This window comes from Hyperolius riggenbachi, chromosome 4, assembly GCF_040937935.1.
Source record: "Hyperolius riggenbachi isolate aHypRig1 chromosome 4, aHypRig1.pri, whole genome shotgun sequence".
In the NCBI taxonomy this organism is placed as follows: domain Eukaryota; kingdom Metazoa; phylum Chordata; class Amphibia; order Anura; family Hyperoliidae; genus Hyperolius; species Hyperolius riggenbachi.
The window spans coordinates 491,926,843-491,942,478 of NC_090649.1; the positions used below are offsets into that span (position 1 = coordinate 491,926,843).

At 45.7% G+C, this 15,636-nt stretch overlaps 1 protein-coding gene across 5 annotated transcripts in view; it reads left to right on the forward strand.

The window, feature by feature from the left end:
- TTC7A (tetratricopeptide repeat domain 7A) overlaps nucleotides 1-15,636 on the forward strand; it is a 464,279-nt gene that overhangs the window by 53,699 nt on the left and 394,944 nt on the right. For 4 of the 5 annotated variants that reach the window (XM_068233041.1, XM_068233045.1, XM_068233046.1 and 1 more), the window contains 2 exons: nucleotides 2,333-2,463; nucleotides 7,071-7,192. In XM_068233041.1, coding sequence (XP_068089142.1) covers nucleotides 2,333-2,463; nucleotides 7,071-7,192 — 253 coding nt within the window. The remainder of the gene's footprint in view (nucleotides 1-2,332; nucleotides 2,464-7,070; nucleotides 7,193-15,636) is intronic. The other variant, XM_068233042.1, reaches the window with a different exon arrangement.

The following is a 15,636-nucleotide window of genomic DNA, read 5'->3' on the forward strand; positions in this document are numbered from 1 at the left end:
ATATCTGTCCCTGTTCCCCTCTATAAGTAGTCCATGTAGGCAGCATGGTGGTGTAATGGTTGGCACACTCACCTTGCAGCACAGGATCCCTGGTTTGAATCCTAGCCAGGGCACTATCTGCATGGAGTTGGTATGTTCTCCCCATGTCTGCGTTGGTTTCCTCCGGGCACTCCAGTTTCCTCCCACATCCCAAAATTCTACAGATACGTTTATTGGCTTCTCCCTAAATTGGCCATAGTCTATGATACATGCACTACATGATACATACATAGACATATGTCTATGAGAGGGATTAGATTGTGAGCTCCTCTGAGCAGGGGCGTAGCAATAGGGGTTGCAGAGGTAGCGACCGCATCGGGGCCCTTGGGTCAGAGGGGCCCCAAGGGGCCCTCTTTCAAGCACAATATTAGGTCTCTATTGGCCCTGTGTTGTTAATAATCAAACTGTTTCCATCCCCTTCTTGCACCTCTGACTCTGTTGTTGTCCTTTGCAGATCTTGGCGTGCCGTATGAATTGTAATGTATAGAGTGTTTGGGGGGGCCCCATGCAAAACTTGCATCGGGGCCCACAGCTCCTTAGCTACGCCACCGCCTCTGAGTCCCTACCTATTATATCTTCTCCCCCTACCATCTTCACTGTGTCATCTGCAACCCTCTGTCTATTGTAAAGTATTACATAAGATCGCCGCTTTTTGAAATAAAAGATAATAAATAAGGCCACTTTGTTACTATGAATATCACGATTGTGTCGGGGAATTCATCTCCATAATGCTATTATTACAATAGGAAGCAGACGAGGAGGAAGACGTCCTCATCCAGTCAGACTTTATGAATGACTTCTTCATAAACTGCTGTTTTTCCCATTGCCCTGAGCTGGGCGAGTCTCCAAGGTCCTCAAGCAGCCATTGTACGTGTGTTTATCCTCCACTTCCTCCCACAGAGGCAGGTCTACGCACAACAATGCCTTGGACAAATATTTCATCTCACAATTCTTGTTTTTAACAGGAAGTGCCCAGAACAAGTGCAGCTGTTATCCTTACCTCACACTTATTGACTTGTGCTGCATAAGCTGAGAAACAGGCCGACTTTCACTGCTGTGTGACTTGGCCTGTCATAGCAGTCTGGCCTATGGGGTGTATGCCCTAAACTGCGATAAAGCGGGATTCAACTGTGTATATGATGAATTTAAAAAAAAACATTTGGCACCCTCACCATAAATGTTCTGTACCTGTAACACCTTTTCATGTGTCCAAACAATGGTAAAAACGTTCCTTTCCTTTATATGCAGCCTGGGTGAGCGTCCATCTTGAGCTTACTTCTGCATGAAAAACAAAACACAATTGCTACAAAATCGCTTCGAAAATTGCAATAGCTCCAAAAGTCGAAATTGCTGAAAAAAATGACTTTCTCTTTCTTGGCTTACAGTAGTTGTTATCAAACTTTTTTTGGGTGAGAGCGCCCTTGATGGCTTTGAAATTTTTTCAAGGCACATCTCAGCAAAAACAACTACCAAAAATGCTGTGATGACCCTTTTTAGCCCCCCCCCCACTCCTCACAACACACACTGCCCCCTCCCCCTTCCTAATAGTCAGTGACTCCCACATTAGCCAGCACCCCCACTCCAGTTAGTCAGTGAGGCAGCACTCCCTCTATTATGCAGCAAAAATGACTTTTTAAGATATTCCACAGTTTTATTTTATGTTTAAATCTAGTTTTTAAATTTGAACTGTTTTATTGTTTTTGCTCAATGACACATTCATTGAAGTATGCCAGAGGTAAAATATATGAACAATTGTCCCTTTTTATTTTGTTCCTGCTCTCAGAAGCTATTTTCTGCTAGGAAAGTGTTTTATAGTTGGAATTTCTTATCAGTGAGGGTCACACTGTAGTCACTTCCTGTCTGAGTCAGGACTGAGTCAGCCACTTACATACCTGATATTTAACTCTTTCAAGCAGAGAAAAAAAAAAAGAAACATAGCATAGTTATTTGTGTGCTAGGCACTGTACATACCCATGTCTATCTCATCATGTCACATGTCACCTCGGTTATCCTTTAAACGAATCCATCTCCTCAAGGGGTATTCTCAATGATTTCATTATTCTGTAGAAAAGCACTCCCTGGAAAGAATCTATAGAAAGATGTCTTACTTACTGTATTGAATCGGGGCAAGATAACTCATAAGAAAATATTTCCGCATCACCCACTTTGCCCCTCCTTGTGCCGTGCAGAGTGATTTGTAGCTGTATGAAACTAAAAATGTAAAGAAAGAAAATTAAACATGCAGCAGCCTAGTAGAGAATCTAATCTTCTTGTTCCTTTTCCCACTGTGAAGGTTTGTCATTAGAGCGCTCTACAGCCACCATCGCCTCCAGAGCTCGCCTGTCGGAGAGGGAAGAGGAAGCCATGATGTGTTTTGAGAAAGCCAGTTACATTGCCCAGATCTTCTTGCAAGAATTGGAGAAGGTGAGTAACCGGCCCTCAAAGCAATCTGGAGTCTTTATTAAGTTTCCTAAAATTACACGTGCTGTGACATTATTTTGAATAATTTTACTCGGTTGAGGTTTAAAGTTCTTACTGGATTCAACGTTTGTTGGTTTGATGTCTGCATATCTGACCACAGGGTATTTTACAGATTTGGCCAGAATGTTTTCATGGTAACGGATTTTCATAGTTGAGAATATCATCAGTAAGAACATCTGCCGGAAACATATTATTATTATTTTTTTATTATTTTTTTATTTATATAGCGCCAACATATTCCGCAGCGCTTTACAAAGCACAATAAGACGACACGGGGAACATAGATACAACTAACAAATGTTCAGCAGAGTTCCAAGCAGCACAAATATTGTTACAAGATCAGTACACATTAGGAGGATGACCCTGCCCTTGCGAGCTTACAATCTAAGGGTTGTGGGGGACACACTAGGTAAGGGGGTGGAGGATGGATGAGGCAGTGACCCTTTGCCTCTGATTATAATGTGACAGATAAGTAAATAAGGGCTATAGAATGTTATAAGCTTGTCTGAATATGTGTCTTTTAAGAGTGCGTTTGAAGATGCCCAGGTTTGGAGCATGACGTACAGGCTGTGGAAGAGAGTTCCAGATAAGGGATGATGCTTGTGTAAAGTCCTGGATGCGAGCATGAGAGGAGGTGATCAGCTTAGAGGCCAGGAGAATTTCTTGGGAGGAGCGGAGGTTGCAGGAGGGACAATATCTTGAGATTAGTGAGGAGATGTATGGAGGAGACAACTCGTGGAGGGCTTTGTATGTTAGAGTCAGGAGTTTGAACTGGATCCTCTGGATAATGGGTAACCAGTGGAGAGAACGGCACAGTGGGGCTGCATCAGAAGAGCGTGTGGAGAGGTGAATGAGGCGGGCCGCTGAATTTAGAAGGGATTGGAGAGGTGCTAGCCTGTTTTTTGGTAGCCCACAGAGCAGGGTGTTGCAGTAGTCTAGGCGGGAGATGATTAACTACTTTGGCCTCCTGGACGTAGTAGCTACGCCCAGGAGGCCATGTGTGCGTCCGCGCGCTCCCGTGGCCGATCGCGCGCGTGCACGCGCGCTCCCGGCCGCGGTTCGTTAGCCTGGCAATCAGTGAATCGGGCTATGGTGCCCGATCACTGATTCCTCTCCCCCGCTGAAAAAGCGACAGCTTCTCTCGGAAGCTGCGCTTTTTCTGGCTGTAACGTCCCCCATGCGTCGCTCTAAGCATATTTTACGCTTAGAGTGACTTCATGTAAACAAACTCATGGCCGCCATCTTGTGGCCAAAAAGTAAAACTACAACTAAAAGTGAAAAAAATAAAACTCAAGACACATTTACATTATAAAACTATGGCTTACATCCCACCCTCCCAAAAATACCCAAATAAAATGTTTAATACAAAAAAAAACAAAAAAAAACATTACAATAAAAATAAAAACATGTAAATATTTACCTAAGGGTGTAAACTTTTTAAATATAAATGTAAAGATGAAATATTTCTAAATGTTTTTTATTTTAAACTTGTAAATAGTGATAGATGCAAAACGGAAAAAATGCACCTTTATTTCCAAATAAAATATTGTCGCCATACATTGTGATAGGGACATAATTTTAACGGTGTAATAACCGGGACATATGGGCAAATACAATACATGAGTTTTAACTATGGAGGCATGTATTATTTTAAAACTATAATGGCTGAAAACTAAGAAATAATGAATTTTTTCAGTTTTTTTCTTATTCTTCCTGTTAAAATGCATTTACAGTAAAGTGGCTCTTAGCAAAATGTACCCCCCAAAGAAAGCCTAATTGGTGGTGGAAAAAACAAGATATAGATCAGTTCATTGTGATAAGTAGTGATAAAGTTATAGGCTAATGAATGGGAGGTGAAAATTGCTCGGATGCATAAAGTGAAAACGACTGAAGGCTGAAGTGGTTAAGGCATGATCAAGCATTTTGGTGGCCTCTTGTGTGAGGAAGGGACGGATACGGAATATATTTTTGAGCTGGAAATAGCAGGTGGTGGTTAATGAGGCAATGTGAGGTTTAAAGGAGAGCTCTGAGTCCAGTATAACCCCCAAGCAGGGGGCCTTAGTGGTGGAGATTATTGGGGTGTTGTCTACAGTTATGGTTGCAATTGGTGGGGGTGTAGATAGCCATGGTGGAAAAATCACAATTTCCGTTTAAGTCATGTTGAAACGGCACGTAGACAGTCGGGGACTCTGGATAGTAGTGATGACAGATCAGGAGCTGAGAGATAGATGTGGGTGTCATCCGCATAGAGGTGATCCTGGAAGCCAAAAGAGTTAATTAGTTGTCCCAGGCCACGAGTGTAGTTGTCCCAGGCCACGAGTGTAAATTGAGAAAAGAAGTGGATCAAGAACAGAGCCTTGAGGTACACCAACAGACAGTGGGTGTGGGGAGGAATTGGTGTTAACATGTGAAGTGTATGGTAGTTTGGCATTGCATGGGCGGGGTTAGGATGGCACAGAGCCGAGCAGTGGTGGGGTTAGGATTGCACAGAGCCTAGCCCTGGTGGGGATAGGATGGCACAGCGGTGATCCCTGGTGTTTTTACTGAACCTGTGATGTGAGGTCTGTGGTAGTTTGGCATTGTATGGGCGGGGGTTAGGATGGCACAGAGCCTAGCCCTGGTGTTTGTACTGAACCTGTGATGTGAGGTCTGTGGTATGGCCGGGGTTAGGATGGCACAGAGCCTAGCCCTGGTGGTTGTACTGAACCTGTGATGTTAGGTCTGTGGTAGTTTGGCATTGTATGGCCGGGGTTAGGATGGCACAGAGCCGAGCCCTGGTGTTTGTACTGAACCTGTGATGTGAGGTCTGTGGTAGTTTGGCATTGTATGGGCGGGGTCAGGATGGCACAGAGCCGAGCCCTGGTGGTTGTACTGAACCTGTGATGTGAGGTCTGTGGTAGTTTGGCATTGTATGGGCGGGGTCAGGATGGCACAGAGCCGAGCCCTGGTGGTTGTACTGAACCTGTGATGTGAGGTCTGTGGTAGTTTGGCATTGTATGGGCAGGGGTTAGGATGGCACAGAGCCGAGCACTGGTGGTTGTACTGAACCTGTGATGTGAGGTCTGTGGTAGTTTGGCATTGTATGGGCGGGGTTAGGATGGCACAGAGCCGAGCACTGGTGGTTGTACTGAACCTGTGATGTGAGGTCTGTGGTAGTTTGGCATTGTATGGCCGGGGTTAGGATGGCACAGAGCCTAGCCCTGGTGTTTGTACTGAACCTGTGATGTGAGGTCTGTGGTAGTTTGGCATTGTATGACCGGTGTTGGGATGGCGCAGAGCCGAGCCCTTGTGTTTGTACTGAACCTGTGATGTGAGGTCTATGGCAGTTTGGCATTGTATGGGCAGGGGTTAGGATGGCACAGAGCCTAGCCCTGGTGTTTGTACTGAACCTGTGATGTGAGGTCTGTGGTAGTTTGGCATTGTATGACCGGTGTTGGGATGGCGCAGAGCCGAGCCCTGGTGGTTGTACTGAACCTGTGATGTGAGGTCTGTGGTAGTTTGGCATTGTATGGCCGGGGTTAGGATGGCACAGAGCCTAGCCCTGGTGTTTGTACTGAACCTGTGATGTGAGGTCTGTGGTAGTTTGGCATTGTATGACCGGTGTTGGGATGGCGCAGAGCCGAGCCCTTGTGTTTGTACTGAACCTGTGATGTGAGGTCTATGGCAGTTTGGCATTGTATGGGCGGGGTTAGGATGGCACAGAGCCGAGCTCTGGTATTTGTACTGAACCTGTGATGTGAGGTCTGTGGTAGTTTGGCATTGTATGGGCGGGGTTAGGATGGCACAGAGCCGAGCTCTGGTATTTGTACTGAACCTGTGATGTGAGGTCTGTGGTAGTTTGGCATTGTATGGGCGGGGTTAGGATGGCACAGAGCCTAGCCCTGGTGGTTGTACTGAACCTGTGATGTGAGGTCTGTGGTAGTTTGGCATTGTATGGGCGGGGTTAGGATGGCACAGAGCCTAGCCCTGGTGTTTGTACTGAACCTGTGATGTGAGGTCTGTGGTAGTTTGGCATTGTATGGGCGGGGTTAGTATGGCACAGAGCCGAGCCCTGGTGGTTGTACTGAACCTGTGATGTGAGGTCTGTAGTAGTTTGGCATTGTATGGGCGGGGTTAGTATGGCACAGAGCCGAGCCCTGGTGGTTGTACTGAACCTGTGATGTGAGGTCTGTGGTAGTTTGGCATTGTATGACCGGTGTTGGGATGGCGCAGAGCCGAGCCCTTGTGTTTGTACTGAACCTGTGATGTGAGGTCTGTGGTAGTTTGGCATTGTATGGGCGGGGTTAGGATGGCACAGAGCCGAGCCCTGGTGGTTGTACTGAACCTGTGATGTGAGGTCTGTGGTAGTTTGGCATTGTATGGGCGGGGTTAGGATGGCACAGAGCCGAGCACTGGTGTTTGTACTGAACCTGTGATGTGAGGTCTGTGGTAGTTTGGCATTGTATGGTCGGGGTTAGGATGGCACAGAGCCGAGCACTGGTGGGGGTTAGGATGGAACAGAGCCGAGCACTGGTGTTTGTACTGAACCTTTGTTCTCCATCTTTTATCAGCAGAGTGGAAGCAGCTCACACTCCCGGAACTCCAAGGGCAGCACCTCTGGCCCGGACTTTGAACTCAGCTACTTTCTGGAAGCCGCCCTGCAGAGCGCTTACGCTGCGCAGCTGAAACGGGGGTGAGTGGGCGGAGCTACCTTTTTTTTAACAATCATCTTTTTAATAAACATACCTGAAGCGAAAATAAAAGGCATACAGTGTATTGTATTCATGATTTTCCTGTTTTTCTCTTTAAAATGCATAGAAAATAATTACTTAAGAAAAAAATACTTACAAAAAACCTAATCTATCCGAAATAAAAATGGATAGATCGTTTAGGTGTGATAAATGGTGATAAACTTATTGGCGAATGAATCTCCCATTCCTTTGCCACTACTTATAACACCTAAATGATCTATACTCATAGATTATAATCATTTTTATTTTAGGATGAATTAGGCTTTTTGGAGGCTATTTGTTTTATAAAGTAACTACTTTATTTTCTATGCATTTTAAAAAGAAAAACAGGAAAAAAATGAATACACTATTTGTCCATTTGTCCTTGTTATCACAACATTCACATTTTGTTTCTAGTACAATGTATGGGGACAATATAATATTTGTGGATATTTGAGCGCTGAAAGGGGAAAATTGCTCTTGTCCATAAGGGGACATAATCTATAGTGGTTATTGCTAAAAGAGAACTAAAAGCCCTCCTACTAAAAAAGCTATTCCAAATATAAATTCTCATTCTTAAAGTGAACCTGAGGTGAGAGTTATATGGTGCCTGCTATATATATATATATATATATATATATATATATATATATATATATATATATATATATATATATATATATATATATATATATATATATTTTAAGCAATACCTTTTGCCAGGTTGTCTTATCCTCTGACTCTTTCAGCCATAGACCTTAAACAAGAATATGCAGATCAGGTGTTTCTGACAATATTGTCAGGACTGTTTAAGTGAACCAGAGACGAAGCATCCTCCTGTATATTACCATACAGTGGGTTGCAAAAGTTTTCGGCCCCCTTGAAGTTTTCCACATTTTGTCACATTATTGCCACAAACATGAATACATTTTATTGGAATTCCACGTGAAAGACCAATACAAAGTGGTGTACATGTGAGAAGTGGAATGAAAATCATACATGATTCCAAACATTTTTTACAAATAAATAGGTGCAAAGTGGGGTGTGCGTAATTATTCGGCCCCTTGAGTCAATACTTTGTAGAACCACCTTTTGCTGCAATTACAGCTGCCAGTCTTTTAGGGTATGTCTCTACCAGCTTTGCACATCTAGAGACTGAAATCCTTGCCCATTCTTCTTTGCAAAACAGCTCCAGCTCAGTCAGATTAGATAGACAGCGTTTGTGAACAGCAGTTTTCAGATCTTGCCACAGATTCTCGATTGGATTTAGATCTGGACTTTGACTGGGCCATTCTAACACATGGATATGTTTTGTTTTAAACCATTCCATTGTTTCTCTGGCTTTATGTTTAGGGTCGTTGTCCTGCTGGAAGGTGAACCTCCACCCCAGTCACAAGTCTTTTGCAGTCTCCAAGAGGTTTTCTTCCAAGATTGCCCTGTATTTGGCTCCATCCATCTTCCCATCAACTCTGACCAGCTTCCCTGTTCCTGCTGAAGAGATGCACCCCCCGAGCATGATGCTGCCACCACCATATTTGACAGTGGGGATGGTGTGTTCAGAGTGATGTGCAGTGTTAGTTTTCCACCACACATAGCGTTTTGCATTTTGGCCAAAAAGTTCCATTCTGGTCTCATCTGACCAGAGCACCTTCTTCCACATGGTTGCTGTGTCCCCCACATGGCTTGTGGCAAACTGCAAACGGGACTTCTTATGCTTTCTGTTAACAATGGCTTTCTTCTTGCAACTCTTCCATAATGGCCAACTTTGTACAGTGCACGACTAATAGTTGTCCTATGGACAGATTCCCCCACCTGAGCTGTAGATCTCTGCAGCTCGTCCAGAGTCACCATGGGCCTCTTGACTGCATTTCTGATCAGCGCTCTCCTTGTTCGGCCTGTGAGTTTAGGTGGACGGCCTTGTCTTGGTAGGTTTACAGTTGTGCCATACTCCTTCCATTTCTGAATGATCGCTTGAACAGTGCTCCGTGGGATGTTCAAGGCTTTGGAAATCTTTTTATAGCCTAAGCATGCTTTACATTTCTCAATAACTTGATCCCTGACCTGTCTTGTGTGTTCTTTGGACTTCACGGTGTTGTTGCTCCCAATATTCTCTTAGACAACCTCAGAGGCCCTCACAGAGCAGCTGTATTTGTATTGACATTAGATTACACACAGGTGCACTCTATTTAGTCATTAGCACTCATCAGGCAATGTTTATAGGCAACTGACTGCATTCAGATCAAAGGGGGCCGAATAATTACGCACACGCCACTTTGCAGTTATTTGTAAAAAAATGTTTGGAATCATGTATGATTTTCATTCCACTTCTCACATGTGTACACCACTTTGTATTGGTCTTTCATGTGGAATTCCAATAAAATTCATTCATGTTTGTGGCAGTAATGTGACAAAATGTGGAAAACTTCAAGGGGGCCAAATACTTTTGAAACCCACTGTATAGATCAGTGGTAACATTAGAGAAAACACCTCCCCTGCTCCCTGTTTCATCCTTCACTGCTCAGCCTGCTTGTTAGCAGCCCTGATAAAATCCCAGACTGAGCATTCAGTCTGGCTTTGCTCAGGAATCAATATAGCGGAGTGTCTTCTCTGATGACTTTTCAAGCCCAAGCCTGCCCCCTTCTGGCTCTGCTTTCCTGCTCTGTATAGTAATTGCAGCATCACAGAGAGCTGCGATGAGATGAGAGGAGCTGCTGATGTAAGGACATATTGAAAAACTTTTTTTTTCTATATTTGTTAGTCATAAGAAGTTTTTAGAAATGGTAATTTCATTTTGCACAAAGCCCACTAAATAATATGCTTTTCTGATGAACTGTTTTACATGGAGTTTTAGTAAAAAAAAACCCCACAAAAAATGGCACACCAGAGCGGCGAAAATACCACTTATAGTATTTTTTTTGTAAAATCTATCGGGGGATATGTTTATTTTGTGCCAAAGCGTTCATCTCTGCTTTCCTTTAAGATTAGCTGCATACTTGTTTCTGGCGTACTTCACATACTACTGCAGCCAAAAAGATCAATAGGGCTGCCAGGCAGTTGGGATTGTTTGAAAGGAAACAAATATGGCAGCCTCCATATTGTACACCGTTCTGCAAATGAACAAATCCTTGTTTATTCCGTCATCTGCTCAGTTCTGACAATTGTTTCAGAGCCACAAAAGGTCCCCCTTTTTCAAGGTATGCAGCATGGTGTGCGGACCTTCATGACTTCCTCTGGTGTGCGGACCTCCATGACTTCCTCTGGTGTGCGGATCTCCATGACTTCCTCTGGTGTGCGGACCTCCGTGACTTCCTCTGGTGTGCGGACCTCCATGACTTCCTCTGGTGTGCGGACCTCCATGACTTCCTCTGGTGTGCGGACCTCCATGACTTCCTCTGGTGTGCGGACCTCCATGACTTCCTCTGGTGTGCGGAACTCCATGACTTCCTCTGGTGTGCGGACCTCCATGACTTCCTCTGGTGTGCGGACCTCCATGACTTCCTCTGGTGTGCGGACCTCCATGACTTCCTCTGGTGTGCGGACCTCCATGACTTCCTCTGATATGTGCGGACCTCCATGACTTCCTCTGGTGTGCGGACCTCCATGACTTCCTCTGGTGTGCGGACCTCCATGACTTCCTCTGGTGTGCGGACCTCCGTGACTTCCTCTGGTGTGCGGACCTCCATGACTTCCTCTGGTGTGCGGACCTCCATGACTTCCTCTGGTGTGCGGACCTCCATGACTTCCTCTGGTGTGCGGACCTCCATGACTTCCTCTGGTGTGCGGAACTCCATGACTTCCTCTGGTGTGCGGACCTCCATGACTTCCTCTGGTGTGCGGACCTCCATGACTTCCTCTGGTGTGCGGACCTCCATGACTTCCTCTGGTGTGCGGACCTCCATGACTTCCTCTGATATGTGCGGACCTCCATGACTTCCTCTGGTGTGCGGACCTCCAGGACTTCCTCTGGTGTTCGGACCTCCATGACTTCCTCTGGTGTGCGGACCTCCATGACTTCCTCTGGTGTGCGGATCTCCATGACTTCCTCTGGTGTGCGGATCTCCATGACTTCCTCTGGTGTGCGGACCTCCATGACTTCCTCTGGTGTGCGGACCTCCATGACTTCCTCTGGTGTGCGGATCTCCATGACTTCCTCTGGTGTGCGGATCTCCATGACTTCCTCTGGTGTGCGGACCTCCATGACTTCCTCTGGTGTGCGGATCTCCATGACTTCCTCTGGTGTGCGGATCTCCATGACTTCCTCTGATATGTGCGGACCTCCATGACTTCCTCTGGTGTGCGGACCTCCATGACTTCCTCTGGTGTGCGGATCTCCATGACTTCCTCTGGTGTGCGGACCTCCATGACTTCCTCTGGTGTGCGGATCTCCATGACTTCCTCTGGTGTGCGGATCTCCATGACTTCCTCTGATATGTGCGGACCTCCATGACTTCCTCTGGTGTGCGGACCTCCATGACTTCCTCTGGTGTGCGGACCTCCATGACTTCCTCTGGTGTGCGGACCTCCATGACTTCCTCTGGTGTGCGGACCTCCATGACTTCCTCTGGTGTGCGGACCTCCATGACTTCCTCTGGTGTGCGGACCTCCATGACTTCCTCTGGTGTGCGGACCTCCATGACTTCCTCTGGTGTGCGGACCTCCATGACTTCCTCTGGTGTGCGGACCTCCATGACTTCCTCTGGTGTGCGGATCTCCATGACTTCCTCTGGTGTGCGGACCTCCATGACTTCCTCTGGTGTGCGGATCTCCATGACTTCCTCTGGTGTGCGGATCTCCATGACTTCCTCTGATATGTGCGGACCTCCATGACTTCCTCTGGTGTGCGGACCTCCATGACTTCCTCTGGTGTGCGGACCTCCATGACTTCCTCTGGTGTGCGGACCTCCATGACTTCCTCTGGTGTGCGGACCTCCATGACTTCCTCTGGTGTGCGGACCTCCATGACTTCCTCTGGTGTGCGGACCTCCATGACTTCCTCTGGTGTGCGGACCTCCATGACTTCCTCTGATATGTGCGGACCTCCATGACTTCCTCTGGTGTGCGGACCTCCATGACTTCCTCTGGTGTGCGGACCTCCATGACTTCCTCTGGTGTGCGGACCTCCATGACTTCCTCTGGTGTGCGGATCTCCATGACTTCCTCTGATATGTGCGGACCTCCATGACTTCCTCTGGTGTGCGGACCTCCATGACTTCCTCTGGTGTGCGGACCTCCATGACTTCCTCTGGTGTGCGGACCTCCATGACTTCCTCTGGTGTGCGGATCTCCATGACTTCCTCTGGTGTGCGGACCTCCATGACTTCCTCTGGTGTGCGGACCTCCATGACTTTCTCTGGTGTGCGGACCTCCATGACTTCCTCTGGTGTGCGGACCTCCATGACTTCCTCTGGTGTGCGGACCTCCATGACTTCCTCTGGTGTGCGGACCTCCATGACTTCCTCTGGTGTGCGGACCTCCATGACTTCCTCTGGTGTGCGGACCTCCATGACTTCCTCTGGTGTGCGGACCTCCATGACTTCCTCTGATATGTGCGGACCTCCATGACTTCCTCTGACATGTGCGGCGTACACCAGACACCGCCAGTCTAGCACCGGTTCATTACATGGAATGACGTACCGCTGTATCTCTCTACATTCCGAAAACAGAAGGTACTTGCAATTATTCAGCTTCAGGTGGGCAAGAAGTATCTCCCATGATGCATCACTGCTGATTATACAAATCATCCCTTTATCCCCCTAAAAGCCAGGCACACATCCACAACAAGTGGTGGGCAAAATGTGGCTATTGCTGATTCACTTTACAGAGCCGTATTAATCCGTTATGCATACAGCTGTTTCTGAGTGATTGCACCTCATCGGTGCATGATAGTGATGACATCACACAAAGGACCGCCCTCCCAATGATGCTTCGCCTAGGCTATGAGGTCACGCAGCCTTCTGCCCCAGAGCACTCTGGGAGACTAGCAGTTATATCTGCTCACTTCAGAACACACATCAAACAAACATTCCACAGTTCTGCACCTCCCCAGCAGTAAAGATGTCGCCATGTGATAAAGTAAATCAGGGAGAGGAAAGGATTTTCCAATGGGCAAACACTGACTAAATCATTATTAATGAATATTTTTTTTTTTAAAAGTAGAGCCGGGAAGGTAAATATTTACATCCCCGCTGTTCGAGGGGGCACAGCGAGACCGTCGTGGGATGGAGGAGGACGGGGGAAGCCTCGATAGGATCCGGAGGCTTCCACCTCCCGAGGTGAGTAGCCCCAGGGGAACTTTTTGTTGTTACAGATCCTCTTTAAAGGATACCCGAGGTGACATGATGAGATAGACATGTGTATGTACAGAGCCTAGTACACAAATACCTAGGCTGTGTTCTTTTTTTTCTTTCTCTGCCTGAAAGAGTTAAATATCAGGTATGTAAGTGGCTGACTCAGTCCTGACTCAGACAGGAAGTGACTACAGTGTGACCCTCACTGATAAGAAATTTCCCTTTTTATCTCTTTCCTGCTCTCAGAAGCCATTTTCAGCTAGGAAAGTGTTTCATAGTGGGAATTTCTTATCAGTGAGGGTCACACTGTAGTCACTTCCTGTCTGAGTCAGGACTGAGTCAGCCACTTACATACCTGATATTTAACTCTTTCAGGCAGAGAAAGAAAAAAAAGGAACACAGCATAGTTATTTGTGTGCTAGGCACTGTACATACCCATGTCTATCTCATCATGTCACATGTCACCTCGGGAATCCTTTAAGTATCCTGTGACTGGCTTTTTAATGTTGGAACTATTCACCATCCTGTATTAGCGCCTTACAATATTTCTGGTGTACTGTCATCATCTATAACCTGGTCTGTGTAGGTGTGAAGGATTCTGGGACTTGGTAAGCCAGGCCTGTACAGTGTGGAGGCATCACAGCTATATAGAGTGCAGTGTGTGGTCTCTGCTGATTCCGCTTAATCTGTGAATCACATGCAGGAAATGACTAACTGAATCTTTCATAGCTGAGGAGGAGAGATGAGTCACAATGTGACTGTCATAGATTTAGAGAGATATTACCATGAAATCTTAACTGTTTTTTAGTTTTTGTTTTTATGAAAACACTAAGGAAAACTTTTTAAACTCCAGGCAGGGGGCTAATGATATTACCGATGTACATAAAATCATGTGAACCGGACCTACCGTATATCCCCAAATATAAGTCGACCTCGTGTATAAGCCGACTCCAGTATTTGACCCTCTTAAAGTGGTCTGAAACTCCCACATAACATTCAATAAAAATGTGTTTTCCTACTTTTTATTGCTCATACAGTTATCCTATTTGCTTTTGTGCACAGGTAATATTATCTGTTTACACATTACAAGTTTCCAAAGTGTAGTTTATCTTGCCCTGAAAGCTGCCATTGCATTTTATTCTTTTTCTATTATAACTGCTTTTTATTATATATTAAAACCTTCTAATGAGCTATTCTGAACACTGTGTGGGCCTGAAGCAGAGACAGTTTCTCAGAGAGTGTTTGTTTACATTCCAGTGTTGATACATTTGTGATTAACAAGTAAAAAAGATACTGTTATCTCCAGTTTGGATTGGATTTGAAGCTGAATAGCAGGATAAAGTGCTTTGTTTAACCATGTCAGTGATGTTCTGCTAGAATTTTTTACTGGGATAGTAGCTTCCAAGCTTTGAGGAATCTTTTAGAGCAAAGTAGAAAGGCTGGCTTTTAGACTACTTTTAAGCTGGAATTCTTTATTGACTCAAGTATAAGTCTGCCCAGCAAAGTTATTGGCTGCACTTGGGGCCCAGGAGGGATTAATGACTGCTCTGCATACAGTAATGCTGCCATTAACCCCTCCTCTCACTTAAGTGCAGCCAATACCTCCTCCAGGCCCCCAAGTGCTGCAATTATGCACTCCCTCCCTGCAGCCCAGTATCCCCCCCCCCCCCCCCCCTGCCGCTTTCCTTGTTAATTGTTGTGGCCAGGACTTTCACACCTGTGTTTTCTTAACATTTCTTTCCTCAAAGTATCCCTTACCACTGGGTACATTGCTGCAAATGGGAATGTCACTAACAGTACACATATTACTCAGTGTGCTCAGTGTATAAGTCGACCCCTGTACTTTTATTTAGTGAATCAGACCTAGATTTCTAGATGTACTGCTCTGACACATCGGTGACACCATACTTTACAGTTTCCATAGTATGGTGTCACCTGTCTGGTCTCTGACCCATGAATCATCATCATCTCACAGCTAATTCTACTAGTTACAGTTTACATTAGAATCTTATTACAGAAGGTGCAAGTCTACCTTAGAGTGGAACTAAACTCAGAACTTTCTCTCTGCTTTAAAAGATTACTCACAGCAGGATAACCTTTATGGAAAAAAAATTTCGTCG